We start from the raw sequence: 18308 nt of genomic DNA, 5'->3' as shown, positions 1-18308 counted from the left end.
CCAAAATGACTTAGTATGTGACGAAAGAAAGAAAGAAAGAAAGTCATACGAGTTTGAGACGGCATGAGGGTGAGCAAATAACGAGCGAATTGTCATTTTTGGGTGAACTATACCTTTAATTTTGGAGGAAATGTTGTACTTATTATTATCATTATATTAATTGTGAGCTCAAATTATATTTTATCCAGTATATTAAGACATATGATGGGGGTGTGAAAATGCACTACAGTGCACAGAAGCAACAAGCCGTCTGTACTAGACCTTGATGTGTATGTTACAACAAAAAGACATCAGTGGTGCGTGACATGTGGTGCGCGCCGCGAGGAGGAGCCTCCACTAATGAACACAGTTTGATCTGCAGCGCGTCGCGTTCAGAATAGAACTGGAGGAGACACAGCGCATGTCCTCTTGTTTTCAGCACCAGAGCGGGAGGCACCATACAAATGCATAAAGACCTCTTTGTATACAATTTATTTTATTTTATTTTGTGCGACTGACCCAAACAGACACTTCATAAACTGTTTGTTTAGACAGCACAAAGCGGACTATGGATAAAGTTTGATCATAAATGATCTCCGTTGATTTAATTCGTGTTCAAATGAGGATACTTTACGAGTGGCAGTTCTAGACAATGGTCGTATTTGAAACGGAGCGACATCATCCGTGATCGTGAAGGATTTGTTTGCAAACTCGAGCGGACGTCGGGAGAACAGCTCCTGTTGGATGCGCTCAAGTTAACGCCATCACCTTAACGAGACTGGCTTTTCTCAAAGTACTGAGTACTTTGTACTGAGTGTGTGTTCCGCGTTTGAACGCATTTATTAGATGTGCGGAACGCAGCGGAGCCTCATGGTCGGGCAACTGTGCTCTGATGTCCGGTGTACAGGTGAGCACCACACACCCTTAATGAACATTTACCATGGTATCCCACAAGTACAGTAACAGTTATTGTTGCGACTGTACAATTGTAATAAATAAATACGAGATCTTCTTCAAACAGTGTAAAGACCTTTCAGAAACGTTCTGTCATTTGATGTATTTTTTACATTTTATTATTTGTAAATATGTTTATTGATTTATTTATTTTTATTGCAGAAACAAAACTGTAGTAACTACAACAATTTGTGTGATGTATTGGCCTGGTAATGATGATATTATCAATTACTGATAACAATATGCAAGTACAAGCATCTCCACAAAATAATTATTGGCTATATACTGTATGTAGTTAAAAAATTTAAATGCACAGTAGCATAAACACTGTAAAATAAAGTTTGATCACAGATTATACGTCAATAATAATAATAATAATAATAATAATAATAATAAAAACATGTTTATCTGTGGTTCAAATGACCCTCCAGTCAAAGTGGGTCACACTCTGCCTTGTTCTCTCAGGAGACTCATAAGTAGGCATAATAGAAAAAAAAAATACCTAGATAGGAAACCTAGAAACACATTGTGGACTTTTGCAGTTGAAGCGTAAAAAAAATAAAAAATTAAAAAATAAATAAAATAAATGTTGTCAGGTAACCTAAAAATGTGTTTCATGTTGAAACATCTAAATGAACTGGTTTTATTCATGTCAAAATATTATTGAAAACGAATATCAACATTGGCAACATTGGGTTCCACAAAGTTATTTACGGATCAGATTAGGTAGAAATTGCTCCTTTAGGTAAAAACAGCACATTTCCAAAAGTCTGTGACCAGACTACTAGAGAGAGAAAATGCTTCAGTTTTGACTTCTTTTCTAATTTACTGTAGACCATACAACATTTTTTATTACAAATTATATTATCAGGATAACAATTTGAATGTAAGTTGAATTGAAAACTTTGAAAATTATTATTAGTTTTTATTATTATTTGGTATTTCCCTGCACTCAAGTTGGCACATTGAAAATAAAAGTTAACCTAAAAAAAATTGCTTCATATGGTAACATCTAAATTTGGATCAAGTCAAAAAATATGAACCTAATATTAACATGTTTCACACTATAATAATAATAATAATAATAAATGTAAGGGTTAGATCAGGTAGAATAGCTCTTTAAGTTAACACTTGCATATTACACATTTTTACAATGTCAATTTCTGTTATTATGTTTCTTTGTTTTAAATTTATAAAATCCTGAAACGTTCTGTTTATTATCAGGTTTTCAATGTGGTATCAGACATTTGAAACCACCATATAAGCAAAAACATCATGTCATGGCCTTCCCTCTCTTTTTACATGAATTTACATTTATTAACCACCTTTTGGAGGTGTCATTAGTTTATTATAATGCTAATTTAGGACAGTTACATATAAAGAATGTACCAAAATCCTAAAACTTTGTTTATTTCCAGGTTTAAATGAAAAATATATAAATAAATAATAATAATCACAGATTTTAAACCCACTGTATAAACAAAAAATCTTGTCAGAGCCTTCTAACTTAATTTACATGAATTTACATTTATTAACTATAATTTGAAGGTGTCCTTTATTTATTAAATGCTAATTTAAGTCATTTACATATAATTTCCTCAGGAGCTCATCCATGCCCCTCACCCGCCCAGTCTTGACCTTCCCGAACATTGAAGCACAAGCAAATCAGCACTTTATTTTTGAGCTACGTAACCTCACACATCTGGTCGCTTGAGCACAGTAGACTCATGGGTACTGTACTGTCCCTCTCGCCGGGTCCCCGAAAACCTGGTTACTATGATGACCTTCCTGGTTCCCTGAACCATTATCCGAGCCTGAGCAGCCGCTCTTTGAACACTCAGAAGGACCGCAGTCTCAAACGTGGCCATTCCATCTTCCTCCCTGCTCTCACGTGGAAACGGCTGGTGGCCTCCACGAAGAAGCGGGGTGAGACCAAAAAAGGCTACCCTGGTGGGAAGGCGGCTTTTGGGGGTCCACTAAACAACAATAACATCTACCAGAAGGATCCAGTTTTGCACCTCAATCACGACAATGTGAAGAAGTCACTCTCTTGTGCCAACCTCACCAGCTATGACGGTCCAGCAGGTCTGGGCTTTGGAATGGGGCTGGGTGTTGGCTATGGCAAACCTCAGCAGATCTCCTCCGTAAAGAAGGTTCCACCTACATGCACCTCTTCACCCAAGCGTGTGATCATCCAGGCCTCGACCAGTGAGCTGCTTCGTTGCCTGGGTGAGTTTCTCTGTGGACGCTGCTACCGACTCAAGCATCTCTCCCCTGCTGATCCGGTTCTGTGGTTGCGAGCTGTGGACCGCTCGCTCTTGCTCCAGGGCTGGCAGGACCAGGCCTTCGTCACTCCTGCCAATGTGGTCTTTGTGTACATGCTGTGTCGTGATGTAGTGGATGGTGACCTGGTGTCCTCAGAGCACGAGCTTCAGGCGATTCTGCTGACCTGCCTCTACTTGTCCTACTCCTACATGGGCAATGAGATCTCGTATCCGCTCAAGCCCTTTCTCGTGGAGGCGACTAAAGAGGCATTCTGGGACCGTTGTCTGACCATTATCGATGTCACCAGTGCCAAGATGCTGCGCATCAATGCAGACCCACATTTCTTTACGCAAGTCTTTGCTGATCTAAAGAGCGAAGGAAGTTGTGGACTCCAAGACTACACTAGAGTTTTAGATCGGTGAAAATGGAAGTGGCAGATTTTCTCTGCTTACAAAAAACCACCATCATCCCCTAGTGTTGCAGTCATTGCATCTATTTGGCTCCTCCATATGCCATTTGCAGACTTTTTCTGATTTTTCTGAATGAAACCGATAAATGCAATGAGTGAGTCAAATATGGATAAGAGTACATGGAGCAGATATGGAAAAAAGCACTTGGTGTTTAGAACAGATTTTCTCCCCATAGTTTTCTTTCCACATTTTCTTTTGCCTCTGATTCAGTTATCATAGCTAAAACATTAAATGTAATAATAATTTAGGGTTGAACATCAAATGGAAGAGTGAAATTTAATTATTGTAGACATTTGGTTTTATCTGTTATACCATGTACTAACCAAATGCGATGCGAGGCAACAAAGCAACAAGTGATTAAATCACCTCTTCCGATTTTGTCGGTCACTTGTTTTCAGTTTTTGCACCAAGATCCCACTCTGCACAAATGTATATTAAACATCAAAAATCTTCTGATTGGCTGTGATTGTATGACTTCGCACTGCAGTTATGTATTCAGAGTTGATTGACAAATTGCTTGCTGCTCAGAACTTGTTGCATTGTGTCTGATTAGTAGCATGGCTTCCAACATCAGCCTTTTTCAGTAGTTACGGTTAGTTGCCTTGCAAAGTATTCCCACTTTTGGTCATCTAGTCTTACACTGCAATAGAATGTGTCCAACAAAAACAAATTGAAGTGGGACTGTGTGTGTTTGTGATAGAAAGCAAACTATGAAGATCAACAGCTGTTGGTTATTGCATTGCCCTTCTTTTATTTCATGTGCTGGACGTTAGGGCACCAGCTGCAGTGACATTAACAAGATTAACAGATTAGTGTCACACACACACGTGCACACATAGACACACACTCAGATACAGTTCTCAGTGGCTGTGCTTGCTTCCTTATAGTTTGAGTGGCTAATCCATGTAGGCCATGCGCAGTCCTAGATGTTCTGTCATCTATGCAGCAGTGAACAAATGAATGTCAGGACCCCCCCCCCCCCCCAATTCATTGGTGCACTTTATCAAAATTGTTATCAAAATGAAAAAAACTTGCTCCAATCAATATCTGATAGACAAAATCAAATCCCAACCAACATTCTCCTGTTTTACTCAGTAATACTTCACATTACGGAAGTAAAATGGGTGCAGACACAGTTTCATGTTGATTTTAAAGGGCATTTTGCGTGTCTGGGTCACAGGCGTGCTCTTTCAGTATCAAACTCAAAGCATAAATGAGTTTTTTTATGTTAAAAATGATATTCAAAGACAGCACTGTCAGTTCAGATTAATAGTTATCTCTCATCTTTGACCTTCTACTTACATAATAAGGTTTGAAAAGAGGGATCAAACTAGTTTTTTAAATTACCCCCTTTGGGCCCATAAGTGTAATAGATATAAAACGTACATAGCGGCACTCGCACATGCAAACACAACAGATGCCCTCTGGATCTGCGGTTGCAAGTGTCACCGCTCAGTTGTGCCAGACAGAAAAGCAGCAACAGCAGCATGTGGCATGGCAAGCACTCGTTAATCTCATTGTTGCGTTTTATAGCAGGGCCATGGGCGCCATACTCCGACTCCCCAGCAAAAGCTGACTTTAAACGCATACTTCTGCCCACATGCTCTCATATATTTGCACAGATGCTTACTCAAATCCACCAATAACAACTATGCATACATTTTCAAGCAAGTAATCATAAACGCACCGATACACACGTGCATATGCACGCTCCTTCTCCCACACACAGAAGCGATAATCCTCTCTTGTTCCTTGCCACCAATCGGGTAGATTGAGCTGAAAATTCTGCAATAACAAAATGCCATTCAGATCAGAAGAGATTTCATACTCTCTCAATCCTCTTTCTAAAACTAGCAGAAAAGACACATTGTAGGTCGCATTGTATTGTCATCATGCTCGTTGAAGCCGAACTACTCAAGTACATGTTTAATTGTATCTTTATAATATACCTGCACAAAATTGAGGGAAAAAACGTGGTCTAAGTTACTGTATGTTTAAAGACTCGATTACTCCACAGATGACTTTTTAATCATTTTACACCCAACACTGGTGTAATATTACAGGATTATCAAGAGAAACCAACCAGCAAGATAACCAGCAAAACTTCCTTGGTCAAGCAGTTTTACTAGACTATCTCCATCAACAAGTTTTGCTGATGAGCATTGCTAAGCTGGTCCACCTCTTATATTAGCACCAAACCACCATTAAATAGCATATACCAGCCTGGTTTTTCCAGCAGGGGTACACTATGGCACCCAAAAAAGAGAGCTGGTGCAATGACTTTGGGTTGTAGCCCATGTCCACATATCTGCATATCTATTTCAGCCAGTAGTGCCCATTTCAACCTCATGGGATGATATTATTTACAGAGACTTCTGGCCATCAACAGGACATTTTCAAACTATAGAGTGTAAATAAAAACTCTCTGATACGCCATCCTTCTTTCCTTTCGCAAACACATAACTTGTTGTCCCTGGCCTTGGTTAAAGTAATTTAGTTTTCTCTTATTGTGTACTGAGAGCGCTGACAGAGTGCTGCCATTGTTGCAATGCTAGCATGCACAGCCTGAACATTGGGCTTGTGCGATGTGGAGTGGTCCGCTGCAGTGGGGGACTGCTTGCACTCGCACTCTCGTGTCTGGCTTGCCTTTATTCCTCTCTGCTGGAACGGTTTCTCCATTGTTTCAGTCCCATGTGTATTACTGAAGCTCTGGAATAGCTCTTGAATATTGCTGCCTTCAAGTCCTCCTGGAAAGTTAGCTTTTATAAGTTCAGAATATCACATTCAGACTAAGAAAGGAAGCTTTTTAATGTTAATTGTAATAGAGCGCAACAGTCTGGAAGTAAAAAATCCCATTCATTTTTTCTATAGGGGATTCGATTTTTATTGATAACTTATAAACCTTTAAAGACAGACCTATCGTGAGCTCATAGGTTGTTAATCGATGGTATATGCTTCTGTTGAAGCCATGTCTTATTTCAACTTTGTTTTAAAAATCATGTTTAATGGCAAGATTTCTGCTTAAGAACTAAACAACGCAGCAAAGAACGATCCACCAATCAGAGAATTGTAGCCAACAAAGTGCGCAAAAAGAGCTCTGCAGCGAGTGCCTACTACTAGACATACTGTAAATGATGTAATCGAGTCGGTCGCCCTATACTCACAAACTACTTTTAAATTTGTTCAGTATATATCTGAATATTTCGCAATAAATATATTTTATTATTTATTGCAAGTTTATTTTTTACAATAAACTTAAAATATATTGATTCTGTACTTATAATACATTTTTTTATTTTTTTTTATCCCCTTTTCTCCCCAATTTTGTCATGCCCAATTCCCACTACTTAATAGGTCCTCGTGGTGGCGCGGTTACTCACCTCAATCTTGGTGATGGAGGACAAGTCCCAGTTGCTTCCGCTTCTGAGACAGTCAATCCACGCATCTTATCACGAGGCTCGCTGTGCATGACACCGCGGAGACTCACAGCATGTGGAGACTCATGCTATTCTCTGTGAACCACGCACAACTTACCATGCGCCCCACTGAGAGCGAGAACCACTAATCGTGACCACGAGGAGGTTACCCCATGTGACTCTACCCTCCCTAGCAACCAGGCCAATTTGGTTGCTTAGGAGACCTGGCTGGAGTCATTCAGCACACCCTGGATTCGAACTTGTGACTCCAGGGGTGGTAGTCAGCATCAATACTCGCAGAGCTGCCCAGGCCCCTTATATTCAACTTCTTTAAAATAAATACTTTTTTGCTTCAAACAAAAGTTTGTAATTTTGTGATTCACCTTGGAGTTTGTTGGTTTGGTTCATGGCATAGAACTCTTATGAAGCATTTTATGAAATCCGTATGGAAGAAATAAATGGGGAAATACTTTTCACAGGATAAGTATGACATTGTTGAGCTGCTCATGTGTAATCTCATAAATACAATCATTCTGACATGACTCCTTGCTCTGAAATTGGGAGGAATGGTGTTAAATGAATGGTGTTAAAAATCTCTCATACAGAAAATTTGTGCCTTTATCTGGCAATAAATACATTGGTAACAACTCCGTTTGGTGATCCCTTGTGAAAAATACATACACAAATTTGCAACCCAAGGAAAGCCATGAAAAATGTCCAGTAAAGATTATAGAGGAAGAACTTTTAATTTACTCAGGCAGTGTAGAGTAATCAAAATTCAGGAGCCATTGTCCTGTTAGATGATAAACCCCATCAATGCTACTTTCTGGCAGAGCCAGTTCCTCTGTTGACAGCCAGTCATATTAAAAAGGACCTGAAACTGTCTGCAAACACCTTTGAAGGACATAATTACTCAACCATCCTGATTACACCTCAAATATTTCATCGAGCTGCATGTGGAGATTTTTAATGTGACAAAACAAACTTACAGAGACCTCAAAGCCTGGCAGAGGGATTATTGATTTTACAACGAAGAGCATTTCAGTCCTTAGACAAACAACAAGTTCTGGATTCTGGAGTGGATAATTTGGCACAAAGCAAAAGGGACAACTGACACTAATTTTTCAGAGTTGAGATAGACTCAAGTTTTAAACTACTGAATTAAGACATTTTGGACACTCAGGATTTGGATGTTACATAGACTCCATTGTACACTGCAAGTTGCTGTTACTCTATGAGTTATGGCTGCTAAGATTTATCAATGTTTTCAATGCTGCTAATAAGTAGAATTCAAAAGGAACGCCAAGTAGAGTTTCTCATAGCTGAGATGGAAACGTGACCAATGTGGTGTAAATATGTTGACTGTACCAGTATGAAATGACTGTAAAAAAAACTGCATGTATATCATTCAGGAATTGGTACTGTGGTGGTGTACATGCCAAACACTTCATTTTTTAAATATAAATTGTCCTTTCTTCAGTTTGTATTTCAGTTTAAGGTTAAATGGATTTTTTTGTGTTTTTACTCTAATTATTATTCTAATTATTATTATTGTTATTATTTTACTGAAAAAGATCATATCTGCTCATCCCGAGTTTAGGACATCGTATGTGAACACAATTACAATGTTAATTTGTTGATTTCTCTTTGCATTGTCAGTTTTTGATGTGGTTGTTTCAGTGACATGTTGCTTTGTGCAATTACTGTATACTGGGTACTGTCTTCTCTGAATACAGAAATTAAATAAATGATTAAGCATTAATAATGCTATGGCTTCATATGCTGCTTGCATAAACAGTGGCTCTACACCAGTGCTTAAGCAGAGATGTTGAAATATGGAGGTCAGGGTGAGTTGGGGCTAACCAAACAGGAAGTGCCAAACATTTTGCTCTTGTAATTTCCTTTGTGGTGATCATGCAGTATGAGGTTAGCTCAATATGGTTAAGCAGAGCACAAAGGCCGAGTTGGGAACAGCATACTATCCATACTACTCTCACTACATCTGAAATAGTCAGAGTAGTATGGTAGTATCCCATTCTGAACTAGGCCATACACACTAAGACCTTTAGAGCTGCTACTGTATGTGCAATTTCTGTGCAAATAGTGGCATCATACGGAATTATATATAAAACAACGACTGCTTTCAAGCAGGTTTTCTCAAATGCTCTCCAGTTTTTCATTGGTCAGACAAATAGAAAGTCCAAGCCCAAACACACGTCATTGGTTGAGCCAATGCTGTTATGTTGAGCCTTTGAGCAAAGAGTGTGAACCTATTCCTTTGGCATTAGGTAGTGCACATTCATATACTATAGCTCACAGAAAGATGCTGTTGTTGTGTGGAAAACTTGAAAAAATAATATTCAAAATGTGACATGTTGGAATTTCTTTTTTAGGTTGATTTGAAATATTGAATAAAGTATTCCAATTATATGTTTTGTTTTTGTTTTTAGAAACTGAGTGAAGCTCACAAAACCTGTAAGAAAAAAAATATTAAATTATGTTTTGCATTCAGGAAATCAAGACTATTTTAGGACAATTAATATATATATATTTTTTTCGATTGTGATATTATTTTCATGACAATTAAACATATCTCCTCTTGTCATTTACTGTAATGAAAGAACAAAATGACATATTAAAATATGTTATAATTATTATTTAAATTGTAAAGTATATAATACAATATAAAAACAGTAAAAATAAAACTACTGTATTACAGTAATAAGAATCATCACTGAGAATAAAGAGAATTTGGGGGGAAATAAGGATTTTATCTTATAAAGCTAACTGTCAAATTGTCATGAAAATGATGTCACAATGCAAAACAAACAAACAAATGGAAAAAAATATATATAATGGTCCTAAAAATTGGCTTAATATACTTTATGCAATATTTTTATTAATTTTTTTAATTATTAGGTGCAATGTGATTTGGAAATGTTTTTGTGACTTGGTTAGAAACTCACTGAAAATATGTTAACCTAAAAATGTGCTTCATGTTCTAGCATCTTAATGAACATAACACATTTAACCAGCACAACAAATTTTAAGGATTAGGTAGATTCAGGTAGAAATAGATTTCTCAGATAACTGCAGGCTACCACTTTTCAGTGTATCAGTGCTGACGGCATTGTTGATGATAACAGTGTTTGCTCGAACATGCATTTATCTTGTTTTTGGTCAGTACATAAAAGCACATTTATTTGGGCTATTCACTGACAGGCTCATATATTCTGCATTCTAACAATTCCAGGCACCTGTTTGGTTAGTTTATTGTCTGTTTTTGAAAGCTTTAACTCCTCTTCTCTCCTCAACATATGCAACACACACACTGCCATTGTCTCCCTGCTACACATGATATACAGAGCCCAGCTCAACAGTCTGTGCTGCTATAAATCTAGTCTGGGAATCAAACCCTCTGAATTCACATGACCACAGTTGGCCCCAGAGCTGCAGATGGCTTCATGTGTGCAGAGCTGCTCTGAATCAAAGCACATCTCTCACCAATCAGCTACTTGTTCTTATAGTCACATCTGGCTGCAGTAGACCAATGGCCTTCTGATGTGGTTGAAAATACACTCTGATGGCACAGGTCAGTTAGAGTGAAATATAAAATATACAGTACATTAGAATATTCCTTACTGTGTAAGTTCAGTGCAGAATTCTCTGTGTTGCTCTGTTTGTTTATAGACACTGTATTTTAAGCACCTGTATTACAACACGGCTCACTTATTCCCTTTTTGTTGTTCTATTCTGGCTTATTTTCCAGTAGAAAATAAATCACAAATGATACCTCTTTAAGATGCTGTTTTTCCTAAAACGACAATGACATGAATGGAGATCAAATAGAGACTTCTGCTTCTCTGATTTTTCTTTTGAGAAAAGACTAATCTCACATGTGCCTTTTTTAGTTTCAGAAGAGATCTCAACAAGGATTGCAACAAAATTTGTGTTCAGATTTGCCAAAATGCCAAAGCCTGCAAACACAAGTTTTAGATTTCAATATTTAATTAAACATTTGTCATCAAATTCTCCCAAGACCAAATTATTTATATTACACTATCAGTAAAGTCACAGCTTAATACTTCTACTCACTGTTGGTTAACATACTCAAAAAAGTAATCCACTCTAAATTCCTTTTTTAAAATTGTAAAAAGATTACTTTATTGTATTGCTTCATTTAAAAAGTAAACTCATTACTAATCACTTTAATTTTAAGTTACTTTCTAAAATACCTTTCACAGAAAACAATTTTGGGTTACAGTGCCTCACTGCCTTTTTTGTTTTTTAAAGAAAAGGAGACATGAATCAAAATACATTTTTGTGGTAATCGAAGTTATGCCACAAATGCTAGTGATTGAGCTTAACTTGTATTGAACCCGGAATATTAAGAACAGTGGGCAGCTTTACTGCTCAGGACAAGGGCTCATGAACATCAATAACAAATGATACAAACAGCCACTGATCATCGAAGAAGCAACACACTATATAAAGAACAAAGTGATGTAAACTTTTGAACAGGATAATTTGGGTAAATTCAGAAAGTATTTTGGCTTGTGGAATATTATTTATATATGTCAAATATCTGTTATGTCAAATAGCTTCATCAGGGCAGTGGAAAATAAAAACAAAATGCAATTTTTATGAATTGATGAACACCTTGCAGATTCTGCAAGGGGGTTTGATGCAAACTTGTGCACTCAGCTGTATAGATTTCTATTAGAAAAATATGGCATCACTTCTGAGAGGTATTTCACTTATGGAAACCAAACCTGAATACAATCAAAAGTTAATTTCCGAGGAGGTTTTTATTGAAAACTTGGGAGCACTTTTGAAATGTACATTTTTAAAATATGAGTTCAATCTGACTTTTTGAAGTTTAGAAATATTTCGGGTGAAATGCAGGTTCAAAACTAGGGCTGGGTGATATGGCTACAAAAATGATATCTTGATTTTTTCAGCCGGTTGTGATATTCTATATTTATCTCAATAATTTGCTCTGAACTTGCTCAAAAGTGAATTTTTTTTTTTTTTTTCAAAATCAGAGGAACCTTCATTTCATCAAACAGCCATTGTTGCCAAGTAGATTCAATATTTTAAAGGTATTGAATAAAATATTTAAAAATAAAGGCATTTTCACCCACAGCATCAGAGATGCAGGAGGCAAGACCCAAACGCAGAGTTGAAAAAACAAGAATTTATTAAATACAAAATAAAGAAAAAAATAAATAAATAAAAACTCAAACAAAACTCCCACAAGGGGAAAAACAAATGTAAACAACCCCAAAGGGGAAAACGAACAATCCTGGGCTGGGGCAGAGGGAAATGGGGAACCAGGACCAACCTGGATGGGATGAGGAACAAACAAGACCGACCGACCGATCGACCGACTGACCGACCGACCGACCGACCGACCGACCGACCGACCGACCGACCGACCAAGACCGATTGGATCACACACGAGACTGGAAACAAGACGAACTGGCACTGAACAGCACACATGAGGAGACTAAAATAAGTAGAGAAATCAAAGGGGTTAACAGGTGACAGGTGAGGCAAATTAACTAATAATAAGCAAACAAGGAGGCGGGGTGTGACCTAAGACAGAGAGACACGCGGCAATACAGAAACAAAACAAAGCTATGTGCTCTCACAAGACAAAACACCCAAATGGCATGAGCGCACCTCGCCAAGACAATGAGGCAATATACGCCCATGCCAACCGACAAAACAAGACGAGAGAATGCGTAGCAATGGCAAACAAAGCGATGCCACGGATTCTCACACTAAACGAAACCTGAGCGTACATCGCAAGGCAAACGCCACGCGATGCACGCAACAGGCGACAAAAACAAGACAGGACACCTGTGGGAGAGTTCAGCCACACACAATACCTTACACCGAAGTGACCGAACCTCAACACAAAGTGAAGACAGCTCGCGACCCGGGCGCGGAACGCGAGAGCGACACGAGGCGCACCCGTGTTTGCGAGAGACAGACAAATTTTTGACGTGAGTTCATGCCGCCAAGTTGACATAAGCACGATGCACCCATGTCAATAACAGACAGACATGGAGCACAAGTGTCCGGATCCCAACACAGACCAAAACCGAACCAGACAGGAAGTCAGGATCCAGACACCAGGCTCCCGAATGAAACAAGATAGACCAAAGTGCGCACGGTAGGGAATACAATCGAAACCGTGCACTCACACAAAGACAGACACTGGACGATAATGCCACGGTCCCGTCAGACAAAAGCCCAGACTGACAGAGTGACAGGGCCGTGACACACAGTTTTTCACTTAATAAACACAAGGGAGAATGAGATCTAAACATTTTTGATTTTGATTCATGCACTTTTATATTTATATTTTATATGTAATTATACACAATAGCCTGATAAAAATGTACCTTAATGTATTTTCACTAAAACTTTTGTGAATGAACAAGGTGTGCAAAAACACTTTTTTTATTATTGTAACTTAGTTGAATATTGCATAATACTAAATTATAACTGTGGAACCCAGTCAAGTTTATTATAAAATATATTACTGAATTATCATTATTATTTTGAGGATTAGATTTGTTTTATATAAAAGCAATATATTTCTGTCCTATTTACTTCACCTGCCGCTTTTATTTTGACATTGAAATTACAGTTTATAGTTTACATTATTCCTCATCTGATGAAATGCTGTCATCTCCTCCTTTTCTGTTATACTATGCTGCGTTTGTAGATTTGTATAATCACTTGTAGCGGTTACTAATGATTAGAATTGTGCGAATGCTTGAACGTGCAGTGCTTTTCTTTTGCAATGCATGCAAACTGCTCTAAAAGCGCAAAAAACACGAGCCCCGTGTGAGCACAGATCAGCATGTCACCCGATTATTCTAAAGCCCAAACAGACAGTGTTCATCTGTCTTTAATTGCAGCCTTTTGCAGTTTTATAATCACATATGACCATATCATCATTTTGATGTTATTTTGATGAATTGTGCAGCCCTGAAGGATTATGAAATTAGTCTACTGATGCTCTCTTTATGAAACTTAATGGCCAAATAAAAAGCACATTAAAATCATTGTGCTGTTTACGATATTGCTTAATTTTACCTCGTCAGCAAAATCTTCGCAATTATTTTGTAAATATTCGATAAATCGCCTAGCCCTACTTAAAACAAACAAATAACGATTGTGTTGGTACAGAAATGCCCTTACAATGGATGTCTATGGGGCCCTTTCAACACATCCTTTACTTTGTTTTTAACAAAGGGACAGATGAGTCTATATATGTATATTGTTCTGTGAAATTGATGACATGCCCCAGATCCTGTTGACAAAGCTGTACAGTGTAAAAAAGTCATATGCTTCTAAAATGCCTTACTTCCTCTGGTCGCCACAATGTGTATGGGAGATTAAGAGATGGGCTTATGACTTTGACCGAGGTCAAACAAATCTGACTTGTTTCAAAGAGGGATCCTCAGAGAGCAGGAGGTCCATGAGGTGAACAGGATTGAAGTGGAATTGGAAAAAGGAATGAAGATTTTGTGCAGATGGTTGTTCTTTTCTCTTTAACTCTCATTTGCTTTCTAGCATACACAAATCTCCCTGTTGACCTGTGTGCTAGTGTTCTTTTATGTGAGGGTCTATAGATGCTCTCACACAAGGTCTTTATATTTATTCACCCACAGATAAATCTTACAAGTTTTTACAATCTTTGAGGATTGTCTGTGTAGACAATATTTGCCTGGTAGACATCTGTTAAAAGAAAAGAGGGTCTATCTTGAGGTTTTACCCTTGTGCTTTGTATTTAAAAAAAAAAAAAAAAACCTAGACTTTGTAAAGCACACTTTAATTTTAATGTCAACATGAAATCATCTCTAACCTCTTTACATTTTACACGTTCTTGGTCACATTGTGCACAATTTATCTGTGCACATTATAAAAAAATAAATAAATAAACATTTGGTCTTCGTAATCTTTCATTAAAATGAAACGACTTTAGTTTTTGGCTGATGTGACCAAGCCCTCATATTTTTCAACCTTTTCCCAGCAACAACCTGTCATATAGAGACAACTTCTCATTGTCCAACCAATTCCAGGTGGATAAAATAAAGTCGTCTCCAACCCTGCTAGATCTATGCCTTGCCTCTACAGAATTATTAAATCCTTTTTTTTTTTTTTTAATTGACATAATTGTCTGTAATTGTGAAAGGTGTAGTTCACTCAAAATGTTGTTCTTAATAATGTAGTTCCAATCCTGTATGACTTTCTTTCTAAAATGGAACACAAAAGAGCATGTTTTAATGAATATCTTGGACTGTCTTGACAATATAATGGCAGTTTATGGTGACTTACTTTAAAGCATTAAAAAGTACACTAAATTTTAAAACAGTTGTCCATGTGACTCTTGGGTCATATTCTAAGTCTTCTGAAGGCATACAATTCTTTTTTTTTTTTTTTTTGTTATTAACATTTTTATTGATTCATAAATTAGCACAAAAAATACAACAACATATATATTTTGAATCAAACACTTTAAACATTAAACCCCCACTATATCCCCTCCCCCTACCAAACTCTCACCCCACACTGACCCCCCCACGAACACCCCTGTGGTCAATAGAATATAGACACACACCCCACAAAACTAAAACAACAACATAAAATAAAATACAATAATCAAGTATAATAAAAAAAACCCCCAAAAACTAAACTCTAAATTACTCCCTCCACCGCCCCTCCTCGAGATTCCCCCAAAAATGCTAAGTAATTGCCCCATTTCTTATTGTAAGAATCCATAACCCCCATCCTTATGCTTGCCCCTCCTCGAAGGCAGCCACCCTCCCCATCTCTGCGCACCACTCCGGGAACGAGGGTGCTCCATCCGACTTCCAACTCCTCAAAATAACCTGCCTACCAATCATCACACTGGTCAAAACCCATGTACTTATCCTCCAAATCCATGACCTCCCTATCTCCCAAAATACAGAGTCTGGGGCAGAACGAGACCTGAGTGCCCAACACATCACACACAAAACTTTGCACCTTCAGCCAAAATTATTGGATCTTACGACACCCCCAAAAACATGGAACCCTTGCATCTCTAGATGCAGACTTTGTTTTTTAGAATCCTAGCCCACACTTCCTCCTCCAGTAACAAATTTATATCTTCCTTCCATAATCTTTTGAGAGAATTTAAAGCTCCGTCCCCCAGACTCTGAATTAACAGGGAGTAATACACTGATGCCTCATGACCCTTCCCAAAAGCAGTAATCACCACTTCCAGAGTATCTGCTGCTCTAGGGGGTGTATGCTAATCCCAAAAACAGAGCAGAGCAGGTGGCACAGCTGTAAATACTTATAAAATTGAGATCTGGGAATCCCAAAATGTTGAATCAAATTTTCAAAAGATCTCAATACTCCACTCTCATATAGGTCACCAAGTGTATTAACCCCCCTCACAATCCAATCTGACCAACAGAAAGGGGACTTATTAATACATAGTTTATGGTTCAGCCATATGCTCGAGGCTAGGTTTAAATAAATATCAGAATTAAACACTCTGGACACTTTTGTCCATATCGAGTGCAAATGCAAAATAACGGGGTGCGACTTAACCTCTCCGGCTAGTTTAATTGAAAGGCTTTGCAGTAGCGAGATAGGGGCAAGAACTTCCTTTTCAGTACAAAACCATGGAGGAGCTCTCTCATGTGGAAACGACCAATGAGCCAAATGTCTGAGACCGAATGCATAATAATAAAACAAAATCTTGGGTAGGCCTAACCCACCTTTGTCAATCGGCCTATGTAACTTATTAAAATTTAACCTGGGACGCTTACCATTCCAAATGAATGACTTCGCTATGCTATCAAATTGCTTGAAATAAGAGAGGGGGACATCTACAGGGAGAGACTGTAGCAGGTAGTTGAATTTTGGAATACAATTCATTTTAGTAACATTAACCTTCCCAATCATCGATAAGTGAAATGAAGCCCACATATCCACATCATTAGAAAAACTTTTTATTAAGGGATCAAAATTAACTCAGACTAAATCAGACAAATTTGTTGGGAATAAAATTCCCAAATACTTAATTCCCTGTTTGGGCCACTGGAAGGCACCCGGCTGGAAGGCCGTTACTGGACAGTACGCTGTCAAAGCCAAAGCTTTGGATTTAGATTAGATTGGATTAAATTGACTTTGTATTCTGAGAATTTAGAAAAGGAGTTAATAATTCTGTGGAGGCAAGGCATAGGTCTAGTAGGGTTGGAGACGAATAATAAAATATCATCTGTGTAAAGCAGAAGCTTATGCGCCACACCTCCCACCGTCACCCCTGGAAAATCAATTCTCCTTTCTTATCGTGGCTGCTAATGGTTCCAGGGCAAGACAGAACAATAATGGGGAAAGAGGACAACCCTGCCGGGTGCCCCTATCCAGAGTAAAATAATCTGAAATTAACCTGTTTGTTTGCACCGCTGCTATAGGGTGTCTATAAAGTAACTTAATCCAACCAATAAATGTACTCCCGAACCCATACCTTTCCAAAATCTTAAAAAGATAATCCCATTCTACCATATCAAATGCCTTTTCGACGTCAAGTGAGATGGCAGCGACCAGAGATTGATCATTCGCTACTGACCACATGATATTGATGAGACGCCTAATATTATCAGAAGAGCTACGGCCTCAAATAAACCCCACCTGATCTATATGTATAAGTGATGTCATAACTTTACTTAATCGATTAGCCAGAATTTTGGACACACATTTTACATCTAACTGGATCAGGGAAATTGGGCGGTAACTTTTACACTCGCTTGGATCTTTGTCCTTTTTAAGAATCAGACTGATCAGGGCTTGCGTCATGGTTGGAGGAAGCTTTACATTCTTTAATGATTCTGTATAAACTTCTAACAAAAGTGGAGCCAGTTCTGTAGCATAAGATTTGAAAAACTCAGAGGAAAAGCCATCAGGCTCCGGAGCCTTGCCTGTAGGCAAGGCCTTAATTACCCCATCAAGCTCCTCCAAGGTTATCTCAGAATCAAGAAAATTTTTTTGCTCAGTCATCAGTTTAGGGAGATCTAATGGTTCCACAAAGTTCCTAATATCTTCATCAGTAGACGAAGATGTGGAACTATAGAGATCAAAATAGAATTCTTTAAAAACATTATTAATATCAATGGCCGAGGTAAATATTTCACCACCAGCAGATTTCACT

At 38.0% G+C, this 18308-nt stretch overlaps 1 protein-coding gene across 1 annotated transcript; it reads left to right on the top strand.

Annotated features, from left to right (window-relative positions):
- The first annotated feature begins 436 nt into the window (after window positions 1-436).
- On the top strand, window positions 437-9410 carry LOC127420923 (cyclin-dependent kinase 5 activator 1-like). The gene is made up of 2 exons (XM_051663550.1): window positions 437-886; window positions 2536-9410. The coding sequence occupies exon 2, from the start codon at window positions 2661-2663 to the stop codon at window positions 3618-3620; it is 960 nt and encodes a 319-aa protein (XP_051519510.1). The 5' UTR covers window positions 437-886; window positions 2536-2660; the 3' UTR covers window positions 3621-9410.
- The last annotated feature ends 8898 nt before the right edge of the window (window positions 9411-18308 follow it).

The sequence above is a fragment of the Myxocyprinus asiaticus genome, chromosome 30 (genome assembly GCF_019703515.2).
Source record: "Myxocyprinus asiaticus isolate MX2 ecotype Aquarium Trade chromosome 30, UBuf_Myxa_2, whole genome shotgun sequence".
In the NCBI taxonomy this organism is placed as follows: Eukaryota; Metazoa; Chordata; class Actinopteri; order Cypriniformes; family Catostomidae; genus Myxocyprinus; species Myxocyprinus asiaticus.
The sequence above is the reverse complement of the archived record's forward strand: the minus strand, read 5'-3'. Positions and strand labels throughout refer to the sequence as shown.

Bases quoted from the DNA above. Each gene is read 5' to 3' on its own strand.
- LOC127420923 (XM_051663550.1), top strand. From the start codon at position 2,661: ATGGGTACTGTACTGTCCCTCTCGCCGGGTCCCCGAAAACCTGGTTAC.